The 19,746-nt window shown below is 44.0% G+C and overlaps 1 protein-coding gene across 1 annotated transcript in view; it reads left to right on the top strand.

The window, feature by feature from the left end:
- The first annotated feature begins 614 nt into the window (after positions 1–614).
- The window catches only part of CDH2 (cadherin 2), a 194,070-nt gene continuing 174,938 nt past the window's right edge, over positions 615–19,746 (top strand). The window contains exon 1 of the mRNA XM_032467500.1: positions 615–1,470. Within this exon, the coding sequence (XP_032323391.1) occupies positions 1,411–1,470 (60 nt within the window). The 5' untranslated portion in view covers positions 615–1,410. The remainder of the gene's footprint in view (positions 1,471–19,746) is intronic.

Here is a 19,746-nt window from a genome sequence, read left to right as displayed (position 1 = left end):
GGCTGTGTCTGCCCTTGCCCAGAAAAAAGTCTTTCTCAAAAGAATGACAGAACAGAAAGAGAAGCGTGCGTTAGGCTACGAAAGAGGCATTCGCCTCCACTGCCTAATCCCTATCTGATTCCCCATCGCGGTCCAAAAATGAACCTGCCACCAATCAAGTTGCTGCGCAAGTTCTTTTATTTCCCGCAGCCCCTCCACCTGCCGGGGCGGTGCTCCGCGCACCCCAGGCTTCCCTCCGGCGACCCCCCGCGGGCTGCAGCAAAAATGGGGCGCTTCGGCGGGGCGGGGGCGGGCGGCTGCCGCGGATCCGGCCGGCTACCGCCGCAGCTTGGTGGCCTCCGATTGGCCACGACGCGGGCGGGGAAGCTCGGCGGAGGAGGAAGGCGGGGGCGAGGGCGGCGGCGGTGGCGGCGGGAGGGGATCGGCTCCGGGAGCGGGCTGCGCAGCCGGGCAGCACGCGGGGCCGGCGGGCGCGGGGAGAGCGGCGGCGGCGGCGGCGGCTCGTCCTGGTCGCGCTCGCGGAGGCCGAGTAGGGCGCGCGGGCGGCGGCGGCGGGGAGTGTGGTGGCGCGCGCGAGTGAGCGGCGCGGGGCGAGGACTGGCGGGCGGGTGACGGCGCGCGGGCAGCAGGGGCGGCCGCGGCGGCAGCTGCGCGGGACGGAGCCGCGGCGGGAGCGGCCGCGCCGGCCCCTGGCCTCACCCCCGCGCGGCCACAGGCCGGAGACCAGACTCCCAACTCTCCGGGGGAACGGAAAAAGGAGCCGAGAAGCGGTCCTCAGTCCCCACGCAGCAGAGGCGCCGGGCGGCGGGACTGCTGCCCTTTGTGGGCGCAGCGCGTACGGCCAGGAGATCCCTCCCCGCGGCGCTCTCCACAGCGTCTTCGTCGTGCCAAGCGACCCTGGAGAGGGGACCCGGAGAAAGCAAAACCCCGAGCCCTAAACCTCGCGTTGCGGAGCTCCTGGGGAGCGCCAGCCGCTTCACTTCCACCTCCGCATCCTCCACGGGCCAAGGTCCCTGCCGCCTGCATCCCTCCTGGCTTCCGCTGCGCTTTGGGCCGGAGCAGAGCCGCCTGTGCTGCCACCGCGGCCGCCCACACACACACACACACTCACTCACACACTCACACCCCTCACACGCACTCCCTCCTTCTCCCCCGCCCCCTCCCCAGCTCCTTGATCTCTCGGTCTGTTTTATTACTCGTGGTGCGAGTCCCGCGGACTCCGCGGCCCGCTATTTGTCATCAGCTCTCTCTCCATTGGCGGGGAGCGGAGAGCAGCGGAGAAGGGGGTGGGGTGGGGAGGGGAAGGGAAGGGGGTGGAAACTGCCTGGAGCCGTCTCTCCGCGCCGCTGTTGGTGCTGCCGCTGCTGCCGCCGCCGCCTCCGGCTCCTCGCTCGGCCCCTCTCCGCCTCCATGTGCCGGATAGTGGGAGCGCCGCGGACCCTGCTGCCGCTGCTGGCGGCCCTGCTTCAGGTACGCAGCGGTCCCGGCGGGCCGGGCCGCGGGCGGGGTGGGGCGGGCGGCGCCGGGTCCCTTTGTTCCCCGCGCCGCTGCGGGGCCGGGCTGCGCACCCGGGAAGGGAGGTGCCGCACCGTGCGGCCGAGCTGCGCAGACACGAGGCTCGGGTCGGGCGCCGGGGCAGGGCTGCCGCGGCCAGCGGGTCTCCCACGCCTCTCTTGGCGGGTTCCGAAAGGGGCTGATTGCCGGCCCCCTCTGCTCCTCGTGCGGTGTAGGGCGAGCTCGCGGGGGGGGGGGTGTCTCTAGGCAGCAGAAGGAAGAGAGAGGATAGCACTCGGTTTTGCAGTTTTCTACGCCTCCCACTCCTCGCATTGCACTTTGCTCCAATATTTTTGTTTATTTCTGCAGGGATGGGTCGCGAGTTTGCAGTAGGAATTCTCACTCTGGTGTCTTAGTTACGGGACTTGCCTCCACCCCACCCCACCCTGGCACCCGCGCGCCTCCCGGTGCCCGAGGGCTCCACTGTCCTATTGTCTTTACCCCAGCTTGGAGTTGCTTCCTATTTTTGTTCTCCTGCCCTAACAATTTTCTGTGTTGGTCCTACCTGGAAAGGAAATCTGGCCCCCTTGCCCCGAATAGTCTACGCCGGTCGGTGCCTCGGCACCCAACCCCTGGCCCCGCACCGTCCCTTATCCCGCCGGGCGCGGAGAAGTTCCGTTATTCGGCTATTATTCCTCTCCTTCTGTCCGGCTGCCTCTGCCCTGCGTGCGTCCTGGGGGCGCCTTTACTGGGAGCCCCCGCACTTTTCACGCCTTCAGGAGAGCGCCAGACAGCTTTTCCCTGGAGTCGGTACTGGGAGGCTCCTCCGCGGCAGGAAGCACCTGCTCCAGGCAGGTCTCAGGCTCTCTCCCCACTCTGAGCCGCCGATCCGCAGCCCGGCCGAGCACCCAACTTTCTCTCTGCGTCCGGCCGGAGGATGCCCGGAGGCCCCTCCCGGCTCGTTAGCCGGGTCCGGGGAAGCGATGCCGCGCGCCGTGGCCACGACCCCCGAGCAAAGTGGGTGTCAGACGGGGGTCGCGCGTCTGCCCCCGGTGGCGGTGGGGGCCCGAAGCGGCTGCGGGAGAGGGGCGTGTCCGCCCTCCCTGCCTGGCAAGGTCTCCGGGGAAATGCGCCCGAGGGGCCCCCCTGCGCACTGCCGGCCGCCGGGGGTGGCCAGCCGGTGGCCGCCCCAAAAAGTGCGAGCGAGGCTTGGAAGGACCTCTACGCCTGGGACGACCAGGGCAGGGACAGATGGTGCGGATCGTCCCCCTCTGTGGTCTTCACGGGTCAGGGCCTAGCGCGCTCCGGCCTCGGGCGCCGGGGGCGGGACGGGGCCGGCGCCCGTGGTCTCGCGCGCGCTCTCCCGCCGCCCCCTAGAGGGGTGTGGGCCGCGGCCGCGCTGAGCCCTGTCCATGGTGCGCCGAGAAACCCTGCCCGGCTCCCCGCTCTCCTCCCCCGGGTCGTGCTCTCCCACTTTCCGGCTCTTTTCCTCCCACTGGCTGTCGGGCCGCCGGGGTCCCGCCGTTCCTTTCTCCTTTCTTGGGTTTCTCCTTTTGTTCTTTCGTCTCCTGCTGGTCTTTCTCTCTCCCCTCCCCCCACCCGCCAGTCCGCCCCCTTGGCTTTCTTCTGACTCTGGGGTTTCAGGACTATTAGACTAGACATTTTTGGCCTCTGCACTTTTGGGGAGTGGATGGAATTTCTAACTTGGGGGAGGAGACCTGCCAGTCACTTGCCAACAAAAGTACCTCCTGTTATAAAACCGCCCTTTATTCTTGGAGCGCACACTCATTCTTTTACCTCTTGTCACTTCATTTATTGTTTCTTCTTTTAAAATGGGGTTTATTAAAGAGGTTAGGCTGAAGGGAGAAGAAGAGGGAAAAAAAGTGCTACTTCAAGTGTTTCAAGTTAAAAGGAAGGCAAGATAAACTTGAGAATCCTGCGGACATTAGATTTCTTTTTTAAAACAAAGATGCCATAGATTTAAAAAATCTTGTTTTAAGAAACAGTACGGTTTGGATATCATGGAGTGGTCTTACTAGTTTACAAGCAAATTATAATAAATCCTAAAAGTGCGAGTCTGGCAGTAGATGGTATGCCCAGTAACTTTTTGATCTGAAAGTAAGTTTTAATTGAATATTGTGCAGTGAAGTTAGGACAGGGGGAGACATTTGTTGGTCATTAATGCTATGGGATTAAATGTGGCGCTACTGGAGCAATCTCATTTCCTCTTTGAGTCATCTGCCTTGAGGGCCAGGTGTGAATTTTGAAGATCATTTTCTTTCTTTCTTTCTTTTTTTCTTGAGCATTTAAAAATATCATTTATAAACATCAAATAACACGCCTCTCTTTTTCACTGTATGTTCTTTCTCAGTTTCTTCTAGGCTGATGTCATGTTGACTTTTGTAAACCTTGACGAAAGGGGAGATTAAAACTTTGTCATCAAGTTGTTTGGCAGTCTTCTGATTGAAGCAGTAACATTGAGTGATTTGCAAGGTTATCAGAAGTGGAAGCAGAGCAGTATATGCAGCAACAGTTTTAGGGTTAAGTGCACCATGTGGATTGTACATTCTGAGATTGGAAATGACTTTGTGCTGATGATCTGCTTTACTCACCAGAATAACAAAGATCTATCCTCAAGGTGAACACGGTGCCTCTGCAGTCATCTGCTTTTAAAAGGCTAGTTGTTGTTGTTGTTGTTGTTGTTTGCAGGCCAGGCTAAGGAGTCAAGAGTTTTAGAAAAGAGAATGAGTAGGTTATTAGTGTAGATACCAAGCTGTCTTGTTTTTTCATACTGGTTAAAGAAGAATAATTGAATATTCAGAAGGACTTCATGCCTTTAATTAACTGAAGTGTTCTTTGTTTTACTTGGAACACTTTTTTTTTTTCACTTTGAGAGATTCTTTGCTAGTTGATTCTGTTACCTAGATTTACATAATTCTAGTCAACTTTGCATGTTATGATATTCAGCTTTAAGATTGTCTCTGTTCTCCTTCATTTTAGCCTGAAGTATTAGTATTGTCCTGTAAAAAAGAAGCAGATTTTGAGCATTAAACTTCACTGATCAAGGGATATCAAAAAGTTATGACACGCTTTCCTTTTAAATTATACTAGTGACTTCCAAATCCTTAAGTAGATTTATTATCAGGAAAAAAAAATCAATTTTACTTTTACTACCCATGCAGTAATTAATAGATTAGAAACCTGTTTATTTTTTCTAGTTCACATTTTAATTGCATAGCTCCATTGTTCTAATTTAAATACGCTTGTTGGGTGATGGAGCATCAAGGACATCACCTTAATATTCAGAGATATTCTGGATTCTTAGTCTTATCACGCAGGTCCTGCTTTGAACCCTGGATAAGGATGTATGAAAAAAGAGGCATAAACCATATGTGATTTTCACCTATTAGGTATAGACTTTGAAATGATTAACATTCAACACATGAAATGTTTAAAGAAAAAAAAAGCTTTGTTTTAGTATGTGGAAAATCTAGGATACAATAGCCATTTTAAGTATAGAACACATATATATTCTCCATGTTTATTTGATTTTCCCGTGTTTGTAACAAGTTCTTGCACAAGTAACGGAGAATTAACATAGTTGGTGTTCACAGTTTATTCTACTTATGTGTGTCTTTGTCCTTTTTTAAACTTGTTGCATGTGGCCATTACTAATAGGTGGTGCATTGCAAACCTACTAGGTACAATTTGAAAAATAATTTGTGTATCCTAAAATATTATTTTAAGCATTTTTTAATGATACATGTATACACAAATTTAAATTATATATAATTCTTGAAGCCTTAATTGCAAGTTCAGAATTTACTTACAGAGTACACTTTTTGAGTTTCATACCTTCATCAAAATCAGCCCTGACCTTCTTCCAAAAGTTTGGACTGAGATTTTTAAGAGGAAGTTCTTTTTAGATGGTTTGTATTTTTTACATATAGAGACACAATTCTTCTTGCAGCAGATTGTTTTGGTGACAGTGTATTGAACCAAACTGTGCTTAATTTCCGTTTTCATTAAAAATCTTCAATACTTAAATCTGTTGTGCCTCATTAAGCTTTAGGGTTATTAATCGAGAAATGTCAAGACTTAAAGCAACAGTTAATCTTGCTTTAAAATGCCTTTTAAAAAAAACCCTAAGTAACTCAAATCCCCATTCTGTTTTCAAAGGGGTAGTCTCAAGTCAGAAGAGTGACTTTAAACAAAAAATCAGAGCTGTTATTTAAGAAATGTAGTGTTTGTGTATACTTTCTATCACTTTTGCCCAAGTTAACATCATTCAGATTTGTTCTTTTGGCTCAAATATAAAACATAATAAAGTTTAAGCACTACACAGACTTGTGGTGAATTTTATCAACCATTTAAAAAGTATGATAGATTTGGAATTTGGATTTTGTTATTTGAGTAATCATTTGACATCTGCCACTAGTACACTTTCTAGAATCTACTTTCAAGTTGGGTGAAGAACTATAAGTTGAAACATAATTTGTACTAACAAATCATTATGCTTCGCATTTCTGTTTTTCCCTTTTGAAAATTTATTTTTGTCATAATTTTTCAGTAAATTGTATCAGTTAACTTGAGCACATGCTGGTCTTCGTATATTTAACTAAATGTCGGTAAGTTTTAAATTAAACCACGCTGTTCATGCCAGGGAGGAGGTATATATAGATATATTAAGAGCTGCATCTACGAATACAAAGCGATGAGTTTAAAGTAGGCAGAAGGTGAATTGGGGAACTAAGTAGGACTTTCTGAGAAATTTGATTTGTGTTATAATAGAGTTTTTAAAAGGAAACTTGAAGTAATGCATAAATACTGCTCATTCCTATACTTGGTTAGCCTCTTTAGGACTTAGTGGACTTTCTTGTCTGAGCTTCCAGCTGTACTTAGGGCACTCAAGGTCTTGAGTTGCATGTGTATGTATATGTATATAATAACTTTGTTTTGTGCAGATGAGCTGCCCTCATAAAGTGTCAAGGGCAAGAGCTGGGGTCAAGGGCAAGAGCTAGGGTCAAGGGCAGGAAGCCTGGGGTTCTAATCTGGTCCAGATGTTGTTCAGTCTCTTAAACTCCAATGACCTCATTTTCCTCAATAATAAAATCTTGGGCCTGGTTGGATTAAGTTGCTCTCTAAGGGACTTTCTAGTTCTGTGACTCTGGGGGCTGCTTAAAATATCCCAAAATGATACCTTTTCAAAAATGTTGGAATGACTAATTTTCAACCTGAAATGCAGGGATTTTCAGATACTCAGAGTGACAGAGTATGATTTTTGAGGGGTTGTTAACAATAGTTTATCATATATGATAGGTTAGAAGACATCTGTATTTTTTATATGCTTGACTTTTTAAGTGTTTTTTTTTTTTCCATTGACTGCTGCTTTTACCACTAAAAGCAAACTATTTGGGAGTGGGGGTAAGCGAGAGTTCAGCTTCAAGGAAGGGAAGTCTAATATTACTAAGAATAAAAATTATGTACTCTATTACTTTATGCTTTTATGTTTCTTTGCGAGAAGGTAGTCTCCAGGAGAACCATCAAACTGAGTTATGTGGGTCAGCATTAAGAATATAGCCCTTTGAGCTAGCAAGTTCTCCTCTAGTCGTTTTTACAGATTATGTCTGTATTCATGATGTACATATGATGTATATACACATATAAGGATATGCATTGAAGCATTGTTTATAGTTACAAAGGATTGGATGTGTTGGATCTCTGAAAGTCCATTAGTAGGAACTGATTTAATAAATTATGCAGTAATGTGCAGTCAAATTTGAGAGCCCCTACTGTGTGGAATAAAACATTTTAGTTCTACTCCCATGTCAAGAAAATGATTGTTAAAACCACCCAATGTTTTTGGCCATAGTCATGCACCTAGAAAACCTTCAGGGAAGGACAGCCAAAATCATCAGTGGGATTTCAGGGCCTCTGAATGAAGAGAAGTTGGACAAAGACCACCAGATAGAAGCTATGGATAGAAGATAGAAGAATAAAAAATCAAGCAGTGTAGACCTAAGATGAAGATGACCTAAATTAACACTAGAACATCATAAAATTGGGTTGAGAACAACTATAGCAGGCTGAACTGTGAGTAAGTCAAAAAGAAGATGGGCTAATTTAATGGGGAGTTAATGTGATAGATAAGTTTCCATGTTATGTCATGGAATGACCACACTGTGCTGAGTTATCTGTGCCTGAGAGAATATACTAGTTGGTTAAACCGTTATGTATTTCTTATTTCTTATATTCTCTTGACTGGATGAATATTTCATTATTTGTCTGTTCTGATAGTGAAAAGATAATCTAAAGTGGACCATACTAGTACCTAGAACTTGAGACACAGAAGAACATTTAGTATTGGAATCAGATGTTCTGGTCTACAGCCTCGATTAACAAAACTCTTTAACTTGGGTTTATTTTTCCCAAGTAGCATTGAAAGAATTAGTTGGGTGATGCTTTTAAAACAGCTTGAGTCACTTAAAAGGAGGTGCTATTATAAATACAATATGGCATTCGTAATCAAGCAGCTTGGAGAAGTATTTGATCCATGATCTGTTCTCAGGGTTCCATTTATAAAGTATACCTACCTGTACTATTCTTTATAAATTTAAAATAAATAAATAAATAAATAAATATACTAAAAATAAATAAATAAAATAAAAAATAAATAATATTGTAATTCTGTATGATATATTATAATTTCAGTATTATTTTTATGTTAATTAAAAGAATTAATTTGACAGTATACTTATGTACAACCATATACTATAATTTTAATACTGGTTTTGTGTTAATTTTTTGAAAACATGTTACTTGACCATCATAATTTAAAATATTTATACAAAGGGGGAAAGTACGGCTCAGTGGTAGAGCACATGCCTAGTATTCATGAGGTCCTGGGTTTAATCCCCAGCACCTCCATTAAGAAATAAATAAATAAACCCAATTACCTACCCCACAACAAAATTATAAAAATAAAATACAAATAAAATATTTATACAGAGATTCACCCCCCCAATTTTGATATATAATTTGTTTTGTTGGATTAAGGAATTAGTTTTTAAAAAGTTAATTAAAAGATCATAATTTGGAATCTTTATTATTCCAGAATTTATTGGAACTAGAAATGTGAAATTACTCTTTTTATCTTCACTATTAAAATAAATTTTGAGTTTATTCAACTTCTGTTGCATTAAATATCAAACTTTTGTATTACTGCTTCCAGTAAGGATTCCCATATGCAATGTTTTTCCCATATGCAGTTCTAAGACATTTTACAATTTAATTTTTAGTAATAATCAAAAGTCATTCATTTAACTCAGAAGAGGGCATATACCAGGTAAAAAACTATTTAAAACTTCACATATTTACTGCCATCTCTTCAAATCTTTTTTTTTTCAAACCAATGTCTCATAGTACGAAACCTTAAAAATGAAGTATTTTTAATTTCAGGGAAGGAAACTAATATGTTACCTCAGTTAATTATTTCTATAACCTTGTGACATAGGTGGTTTTATTCCCATTTTAGAGATGTTGAAAGTGGAAGTCAGACATTGTGAGTATTTATTGTGAGAATCCAGAGTAAAACTGTATCTGTTTGTAGTAGAGGTCAGCCTGACTGCACGGTTCTCTCCCTCTGCCAGGCCAGGACCCCTTTAAAATGATACTCAGGGAATGAATATCGAATTAGAGGGGAATTTTAATTCCTCACCACTGAATTTATAAGGTTTTTGTAAAGTAGTCAACTTTTGAGTTACATTTTCTATTCAATTTTAACCTTAGCTGTCTTGACTTATTTTGGTATCTGATGCCAAAATTTAATGTCTTGTTAGGACTTTTGTTCTTTTTTTTTTTAAAAAAGTCCTTTTAGAGAAAGAAGAAAAAAAATCTTTGTAAATGATTCATAATCAGTTTTCTAATGTTCTTCACATCGTCTTGATCAACAAATAATATGTTGATAAGTACTCAAAAAATAATTTTTCTCTTAATCCTGGAACTTAAAGTACTTTCTAAAAGCCAAGGAAGCCTCAGGCTATGCATTTTTTTTTGAAACTGTTTTTTTCGGCCTTCTTTTCTGTAAAAATAAATTCAAGAGATTCTATCACTAGGTGTTGAAATATTTTAATGTTTAATGGCACATTTTCCACATTTGTATAGTTTGAATTACTTTTTCTCCCACAAATGAAATTAGTTGGCATCTTTTAAAAAATATATTATGTCCACATCGCGAAAGGACCTACTACAGCAAATTTCTGTGAATGTTTTGTGGGGTAACTGAGTACACTCTGATTTGTTTGCTGCCCAGAAAGCCTAGAACTATTTTGTTTGTAACTTGACCTGTTGTTGGTGGGTGGATACAGTTGGCTTGACTGTAATCGTGAACAAAACGTCTGTTGGTTGTGGAGCTGTTAAGTGAACCCTGAAGTAAATGACTAAGAAAAACATTAAATTTAGTGAGTTTAAAGGGTATAATTCATTCCCTCTGCTTAATATAAATCTTTAATAAACTAGAGGCTGTGACCACTTTAATTTTTTTTTCTTTTATTGTCTTAATTGGTGAACACAACAGTTCAAAGTTTGAAGTTCATTCTTTATGGCTTTCTGGCCCAGTAAAGAAAGAAAAGTGTATTTTGTGGAGTCAGAATACGAGCCTTCCCCAGCTCCTTTGGTACCCACCCCCAGAAGAGTCTCTCTGGGGCCTGCATCTCCAAGATTGGGTTCTCATGTCTTGCTTCCTGTATTATATTTCAGGAAATTCAAAATTGAAAATTTGCACACACACACACACGCTCATCCTTTATGGAAATATCAAATACATACAGGACAGTGCATATATTAGTGGATAACCTGCTGGGTGTACATTAATTGAATGTCCTACTAAATCAATGCCCAATCAAGACACAGCATTTCCAGCATCCCAGGAGTACCCTCTTCTGATTGTAACCATCCCTTCAGCGGTAAACATTTATTTGACTTCTAATAGCATAGATCACTTTAGCTTTTTCCTGTACTTTGTGAAGTCATAGACTCTATGTTGTTTGGTAGCTGGCATCTTCCACATAAATCTATAGAATCGTCTGTATCTTTGTGACATATATATATTTTTAATAGTCACAAAATCAGGAAAGACTCATGGACACTATAGAGGTATCTGAGAGGTTAAGGAAGGTGAAAATTGATTTAAGAACAAAAATAAGAACAGACTATTTCATTGCAGCTAAAGGTCACTTGAGTGTTTATGGTGTCAAACCACGAAACACCTTTTGTGGATTTTCCTACTTGGATAACTTCTTCTGGAGTTCTGGCAAATGGGCAACATTGCTTCAGCCAAAAGCCAAAGGCATCTGGATTTAGGAAGTTATGGCTTTTCCTGCCCTTCCCTTTATCAGGAGGAGGGTGGAGACAAAGCACTAAATATCTTTTTGACTTGAAGTCTTCAAGCAGAAGGTTGGGGTGTTAAGACTAATCTTTCAGTGATGCTTCTTAATACCTTCACTGAGCTGACTAGTGACCCACTTCTCAGTGAGGCCCTACCCAGGTTTATCTGTAAAGAGGTTAAGTCGGGGGTTACAGTTCCACACACCAGCTACTTTTCCGGTTGTCTGTGCATCTTTGGGTATTGTTGATCCTCTTTTGTGTTTGTGTAGCTTTGGTTGCTATGAAAGATGCAGAGCACCATACTTGTCCCAAGGTCTGTCTTTCTGGAGGCCTTTGCTGTGTGTTTACAACAGCTGTTCGGTAGACCTAGATTCTAGGTGGAGGGTGGAGGGCTGAGGAACCCACATCCAGAGGTAATGACCCACCGAGGATTTGTTTCCTTCAAGGCAGTCCTAATTTATTTGTGTTTGTACATGAGTGAACTTTACTTTCCAGTATTTAAAAAGACACTACTCTTTGTGTGGCTCTAGCCTGTTGATACCTAATTTGTACTTCACTTGTGTTTCACCCTTACACATAGTTTTTCTACCATAAAAGCAGTTGTTTTCATACAGTGTTTGTGTTTCCGGCATTAAATTTGATTTCCACTTCTGTCTTTTTTGTTTGACAGATAACTAAGAACATCTGGGGAGAAGCGCATAAACATTGATTTACTTTACCCATTGATTTATAGCTAAGTACCTTGTAAATGAAACTGAGTTAAATCTGTGATTTGGTTTATGGTCGTTTCCTTCATTTGAGGTGGTCTCAGTGGAGCTTTGTTTAGAAGGGAGATAGTGGTAAGTTTGAAGGTAGATAACAATGGATTATGTGCAGACAGCTTATAACATTTTATAGCCTGGAGTAAAAGCATTTTGGAAAACAGTGAGGTTACTTTTTTTTAGTATTTGTATATGTAATGGATTTGTTAAGAAGTGTCAAGATTCCGATATCTTATTTTCTGCAGTCTTGGTTCTTTATAATTAAAAAAAAAATAAATATGTGTATATGTGTATATATACACACATATATATGTATATGTATATGTATATACAGCTATGTACATACACACATATATACAGATGTGTATATACTTATGTATGTACAGATATGTATATACATATATATACAGATATGTGTGTATGTATATATATTTTTTATATATATGTATGTGTATATTTAAATATAAAAAATGTGTTTCTGGAATGGTACTCCAGTGGCTATGCCAAGATATAAATTGAGACTATCCACCTCCAAACACCTCTTAAACTGCATGCTATATCAAATTGTATTTACCTCCTTATACTTTCACATTGAGATATTTTACTTATCTGAAATCTATTTTTGTACGTGGTAAGAGGTAGGGACCTTGCTTTCTTTTTCTCTGCAGATTTTATACGTATAACACACATCCACACAATAACACATGAGTGGCTGTCATTCGTCAAATAAAATTTCGGTTTTTCTAAACTGAAACGCTTCCTTTCTTAAGTACAAATTGCCGAAGATCTTCGGATCTCCTTTCCCTCTCTGATTGTGTGACTGTCTAAGGGAGACAATGGTTCAGAATGTGGACTCTGGAGCTGGATGACCTGTTTTTGTGCCCCAGTTCTGACACTTTGTTGTGGTGTGAACTTTGACAGCACGTGTGACGTTTCTGTCCCTCAGTGTGTCTGTTTGTAAAATGGGGGTGATAAGTAGCATCTGTCACTAGGTCATGAAGACTTTGTGGGCTAAGTAAGTATGTTAAGTAAGAATGTAAATCATTTAGAAAAGTGCTTTCCCATGGTGAACAAGATGTGAGATCTTTAATTGAAGATTTGGGGGTTTTATCCAAATATCATCAAGGGATAACTTCATTATTGGAGTAAGTCTGAATACTTGACATGCTCAAAGCTTTGTTCTGTATTCAGTGTTCCGGGGGATAACTTGTAACTCTGCACGGAATACTGCCAGTGTTCCTTAGGTCCCATTCGGAAGCCACGGTTGAAGGACATGTATTTTAACATCCCTCCTTAAATTCTAACAAATGTTGTCTAGGCTGATACAATTAGGGACCAGGATTAATATATATGGAGTGTTATTCTGCCAGCAATTTGATTTGGGAATTACAGGTAATCAAACAGGAGCTATTCTGGTGTCTTCTAGGTTGTTTTTTGGCTTCAGTGATTTAATTCTTTAATATTCTGGTAAGACACAAGCAGGCGCACACATCTGTGTGTGTGTGTGTCTGCGCTCACGCTTGTGTTTTGAGACCAGCTTGGAACCAGAGTAAGAAACGTGATGATGAGGACCCAGTAAGGAGGAGAGAGTGGAGGGTAGTATTGCCATATTGGTTGATGCCAGTAAAGAATCTGCAAAAACAGAGTGAAGGTAGATTTATTGTTCTTGTAAATGTGGATGATTTATTGACAGTTAGATGCAGGAAATGTGCCTTTTAACTTAGCTTCATCCTGTCTTAATAATATTGCATCATTTTTGAGCAATTACTACATTCCGGGCATGTTCTGAGTACTTTACATGTATTAACTCATTTAATTCGCAAAAAAATTGTTCCTGTTTACTTATGAGGACACCAGAGCACAGGCAGGTTAAACTGAGGTGCCCAAAGTTATTTTGTTAAATTGTGGAGCTAGAGATTCAAATGCCAGCAGCCGGATGTTAGAGCCTGTGTTCCTAGGTTTGATATTCCTTTGAATGCAGGTAAAAAAATGAAGGCAGTAGTGGCATCGCGTTCTATCTTCTATACGTATGAAGTTCAACCTTCTTAAAACCCTTTTTCTGCTGTAAAATGTGGTTCATGCAGAGGATTATATAAAGCATATATGGAATTTAAACAATAATTAAAGTATACAAAAATATGTCAGTACAACTGCCAGGCAGGTTGAGAAACAATATTACCAGTGCCTTGGAAGTCTCCAGAGTACTGTTCCCATTTTCCACCTTCCTCCCAGAAGTAACAGCTATCTTCATTTTGGTAGTAATTATTCATTGTTTTTCTTTATAGTTTTATCATTTGTTCCTTTTATGTATATGTGTAACTGTGTATGTGTAACTGTGTAAGAGAGAGGTGTTTATATAAATGGATATGTATCATGCATATATGTATAAATGCACCATGCAAATGTGTGTATGCATGTATATGTGTATAAATATAAACATACATGTAATATATAATGTATTTTTTGTGATTTGGTTCTTCTGCTCGGTATTGTGTCTATCAGATTCATTTGACTGAGCTGTGTAGCTATAATGTGTGCATTTTCACTGCTCTAGGTCAATGCGTGCTGTGAATATGGTACAGTTTACTTACTCAGTTTATTGCTGATGGGCTTATGTGTCTGGGTTCAGAATTTTACCGCATCCCTGTGTATGCCACCTGGGCACACGTGCCAGGGATACCCTAAGGCTGCATTTCCCAAGTTTTAGCTCGCATAAAAATCACCTTTATAGATTCCCAGGCCCATCCCCTGAGCTTCTGATTCAGTACATCTCCAGCAAGCTCCCAGGGATGGAATGCTGGTCTGCTCTGGGGTGTGTACCAAGGAGGAGACTTGCTGGGTAACAAGCTCTGTGCCCGGTCCTCTTTGCTAGCTACTGGGAGAGTCCCAAACTGTCCCACCAGCACCATGTATGTGATTTTGTTTTTCCATAATTTTTGTATATATGTTCTAGTTAAGCTTTAAAACTTTTAACTGTCTGGTGGGCTGCATAATAGTATCTCCTTTTGGTTTCAGTGTGCATTGTTTTAGTTATTAACTAGCTGGAGATCATTTTTAAATGTGTTTTGGCCTTTCGGCTTCCTTGAGGCGTTGTATGAACCCTTGCTCATGGGATAAAGTTTGTAACTTGCCTTGCTGTTTGTTGCCCGTTGCTTTTACAGAATGTTTTCCATCATGGCTTGTATGGTATCTCTCCAAGGAGTGTGAGCCTCCTGGAAAGCTGACCTGTGATTCAGTGTAATATTTGCTGAGTGCTTACTCTGTGCCAGGCCCAGAACTCTGCCTGCATTGTCTCATGTAATCCTCACCTCCAGCCCCTAAAATAAGTATGCATTTTCATCTTTACCCATTTTACAGAAGTCTGAATGAAGCCTGGCTTAACCCATTCACCCAAAGGCACACCTCTCGGAACCCCCCTTGGGCTTGTGCATTGTTCTGCCTGCCTGTTAACAATCAGGTCCTTGGAAGCCTACAAGAATTGACCCAGTGGGAGCAAGATAAGTCTTTCTATTCAAGATTTTGTAGGATTAAAGTTTGGAGAATTTGGACTTTAGAATGAAGACTTAAAGGATCTCAATTCCAGGGAGCACCTTTGGCCTTTTGAATGGAAAAATCTAGCATTGAGCCACAATTAGGATAGGTTACTTTGGCAGTAGGTGATTCCTGTCATTGGCCAAACAGTCCCTTAGTGGTGATTTTAAGAGATGTGAGTAACTGGTGAGTGGTTGACAGTTCTGTGAATTGCCTTGTTTTTCCAGACCTCAAGCTGGCTTGACCCAGAACCGTAGACATTTGGTAACCCAGAGACAGATGTGACTTTCTGTTTCCAGCACTGGGGCTTCGAGCACTTGAAGAGACTTGGTCCTTGGCTCTCAGACCCTCAGCGTCCAGCCTTCCTAGTGGACTTGTGGCCCTGATGGTTGTAGATGGATGTTTTTGGTCCTGGCTTTTTTTTTTTTATCTTTAGCCTTGGCCTTTGACACTTTGTAGGTAATTTTGGTGTCTTTGAAGAGACCTGAGAAATAGTGCTTCTTACCCATCTAAGTTCTGGCCAGATAAGACAATAGAGTCAACAGAGAGAGAGAGAACCAAAATACAGCCTTTATTAGTGACAAAGACAAGCGTGGAGAATGTGGAGAATGGATTCCCCTCTTGCCTCCCATCAGTAACAGCACTGGGTGAGGGCCAGCTGCCCACCTGGGGATCCCGTGTGTAAGTTCGTCTGCAGCACAGTGACATTCACACTGTGGAGGAAGGCTGGGCCCCCAACAGAAAAAAGATGAGGCAGGGGACAGTCTCTGTACGCCCAGTTATTTCATCCCAACTTGCCAGAAAGGTAGACAGAGGTCAGGAGTGGTGTTGGCAGTGCATCTGCTCTCCTGGGAGGTAGGGGATCAGGGCTCCATTCAAGCTTCCGCGGATTTTGGATGAACCATTGAGTTTGTGTTCTTACCCATCAAGTGCGTGCTCACCGAGAAGAGTGGCAGAGACTGGCCTCTCACAGGATAGTCTGGCTCCCAACCTCATGAAGTCTTAGAAGATCAATAGCTTTACTTTGTAAAGACTCCTCAAATCTAATGGGGCGCCCAAGATGATCACAGCAGCAGAGGCGCACCGCAGAGATGTCGCGAGTTCGGCTCCAGGGCACTGTGATAAAGCAAATACCATGGTAAATGGAGTCGCAGAGTTTTTGGTATCTGAGTGCATGTAAAAATTATGTTTACACTATACTGTGATCTGTTAAGTGTGCAATAGCATTATGTCTACAAATCTATGTACACACCTTAATTAAAAAAATATTTTATTGCTGAAAGGTGCTCACAGTCTTCTGACAATGCGGGTTGGCCGCAAACCTTCAACTTGTAAAAAGCGTAGTATCGGCGAAGTGCAGTAAAGCCAGGGATGCCCGTGGTCGTGCAGTATACAAAGTTGGAAAGCAAACCAATCCTGATCCTAGGAGAGTTTTCCTAGGCAGAATTATGACCCCAGAGCCTGTCCTTGAACGTCCCAAAGACCTTGATGGGGAGCCGGTGGTATCTGAGGAAGGACTCACAGTGGGTGGAGAGAACCCTCCCTGGTTGAGCCTTTCCTGAATGTTAGCTGGGCTAAGCCGCTTGTCTATAATCTGTGACCTTTGAACTAAACACAGAGTTCAAAGGGGAGATGAAGATTTACAGAGACTGACTGTGCTGTACGAGAAGGAAGGGCAGCTCCAGAAGGGTGGGGATTGCCACCGGGGGTCCTTCTGAAGCTCAGACACAGGCGGCAGGCTCTCAAATGCCAGCTTTCTGAACAAAGTCCCGGAAGGCACAGGTGGGTCCCCTCCCCCCAGGTAAATACTCAGTGCAGAGTTGAACCTCCTGCCTGGAGCCTCGCCCTGATGAGCTTGGATTTGCAACCAGCGCATTCAAACCTCCTGCGTGGCCTTCCCTAGGAGCCCCTTGAGACTGTTGGCCCGGCGCCGGCGCCAGCACCGGCGCCAGCACCGGCACCGGCACCGGAGTGGGCTCCACTGGGTGGGTGGCTGCGGGACACACTGTCTTGGGAGCAGTTGTTTTCAGTCTCTTACCACTTGCTGTGGGGTTGCTTTGGCCAAAACAGGCCGTCTGCAGGGGAGGATTTCTCCTTACTGTGTAGAGACCAGTCCAGATCGCCTGGTGGAGGCTGACCCCTGAACCCTTGGTCAGGGTATGAGAAGCCGAGATGTGTCTTCCTTTGGCTCTGAATGCAGAGCAGAATTAGAGGCAGACAATCCAGTGCTGCCCTCATAACCCTGTCATTAATAATTTAAAGTGAGAGCCACACAGGGCTCTTGAATTCACTGTCGATTAAAAATAGCAAATATTGTTCTGCTCACTAGTAGATGTTGAAATAACCCGCCTTTTCCTGGGCCTCATCTGTCTCTCCTCACTTAGGCCTGGGGTCACAGGCACCCCCAGGAGTCCTAAGCTGCCTCAGACCTTTACCAAGGCCAGGCTGCTACAGCCCTCACCCCAGAGTCTTCACCATTTGCCTGAGGTCACGCGTGTCCTGCCTCTCTCCCGAGATCCCTGGCTAGCAGCCTTTCCTGAGCTCCACCGTCTTCCTTCTGGGCCCGACCTCTGTAAACAGCCCCCTTCCTGGAGAATAACCACCCTAAGCTGTGGTCACACATCAAGATCAAAATACCCTGTGGTTTAGGAATTAAAGCCTCTTGATGTTAAAAGCTACCTGCCCAACGATCAAAACCCACCCCAGTGCACAATCCAGGCTGCAAACCATCAAGTTAAAACACAGTCAGCACCCCAGAAAAAAGCACCCCTTCTCCCCTGCCTGGAGCCCCAGTACTGTGACTGTTTTGTTCCTCAACACCGGGTTCCTTTTTTTTTTTTTAATCATTTCTCAAGGTCTCCAGTTAGTACAGCAAATGCGGAAGTCTCTGAAGGGGCCTAGTAAATGGGACCTCTCCTCCCTGAACCAAGTTCTGAACGGAGTGAAATAGAAGCCAGACTGAGACAACAGTTAGGAAAGGAAAATATCCCCAGGGTTCTGATAAGGTCTGGGCAGCAGGGCGTGGCCCTTCTCCCTGGGCTTGTCTCTGGCTAACACAGAAACCCCAGGATTCCACCTGGGAGCTCACTCCGCTGCAGGCGGGGCTGGACCCCCGGCCCCGCCCCCCGCCAGATGCTGCACGGGCTGCGCCAGCTCCCAGCGTGGAAAATGAGATCACCACGCTTGTTTTCTGTGGGCCTGCGACTCTCAGGTTGGGGGAGTAGGGGACAGAGCTGGGCACCAGCAGCCCAGATTGTTCTTTCAAATTCAGCCTTCTGATGAGCTCAGTCCATCCCCCTTCTCGCTAGGGCAGCAGGTCACACGTTTCTTGGTCTCAGGACCCTTTTAGACTCTGGACAATCATCAGGTACCCTAATGAGCCTTTAGAATGTGGGTAATCTTTGTCGTTCTTGAGCATATTCGAAATTAAACTGAGAAAATTATACGGTATTTGTTTAATTTATTTAAAAATATTAAATGCATTATTACATGTGTAACACAAATACCAATTTTTATGAAAAATAGCTGTATTTTCCAAAACAATAATGAAAGTAGTGGGAAGAGTAGCGTTGGGCTGTTACACTTTTGCAAATCTCAGAAGATGGTAGAAGATAGTTGGTGTCCAGTTGGTGTCCTGTATCTGCTTCTGCATTTACTCTCTGAAGGTGTCACACATCACCTGCCCTTTGGAAAACTCCCCTTTACCCTCGTGAGAGAATGGGGGTGAAGAGGAAAACAATGTTGTTCTATGATGGAAATAGTTTTTGCCTTTTCAGTTCCCCTGGAAAGGTCTTGGGGACCCACTGGGGTCCCAAAACCACACTTTGAGAACTGCCATTCAGAGTATGACTGATGCGCAGAGGGAAACAGGTGCGAGTATTCGAATGAGCAGAGTTCCATCCACAGGAAGGCAAGAAGCACCCCCACCCCCCCCATAGTCTATTGAAATTGTCCAAAGGCCAGACATAAACCACTCACGATGACCAAGGGTAGGAAAGTGCTAGTCTTCCGCCCCCAAGTTGAAACAGAAACTGGTGATGTTAGCGCGCAGGCCTGGTGGGTTTGCTTCTTCACCGCTTAACCTGCTAGAACGCGGCCGGACAGGGTGCTGCCGAGGGAGCAGGGTGCGGGATGACTTTGACCTCTGACGTTGTTATTAACAGAGCCTTCTTCAATGCAACACTTTTCTGGAAGCTGTGGTGTGACTGTGATTTTCTCATGAGAACAATGGTATAATCTGGTTGGGTTTATCTTATCAGGGACTGAAAATTAGATAAATCATCACTATAGCCAGCTCTTCAAATTAAATCAGAGTTACAGGGACTGGAAACGTCAGTAACCATTTTTAAAAAGTGAAACCGTGCTCCAGGTTTTATGTAACAGACCTAATTGTACATGAAGTCCAGGGAGTCTGGGGTATAGACAGTGTACGAAGAGTCTGTTACAGACTGTCATTCTGCCCTCACCCATATCACCTACTGAAAATTAATATCCTCGCCGTGATAGGTATTTACTGATAATTTTCCATGTGTGTTTTTAGAAGAGTTTGACATTGGTTGAGGGTAGGGGGAGAGAT

This window comes from Camelus ferus, chromosome 24, assembly GCF_009834535.1.
Source record: "Camelus ferus isolate YT-003-E chromosome 24, BCGSAC_Cfer_1.0, whole genome shotgun sequence".
NCBI classification, from domain to species: Eukaryota; Metazoa; Chordata; class Mammalia; order Artiodactyla; family Camelidae; genus Camelus; species Camelus ferus.
Note: the sequence above shows the minus strand (reverse complement) of the source record. Positions and strands in the feature narration are given on the sequence as shown.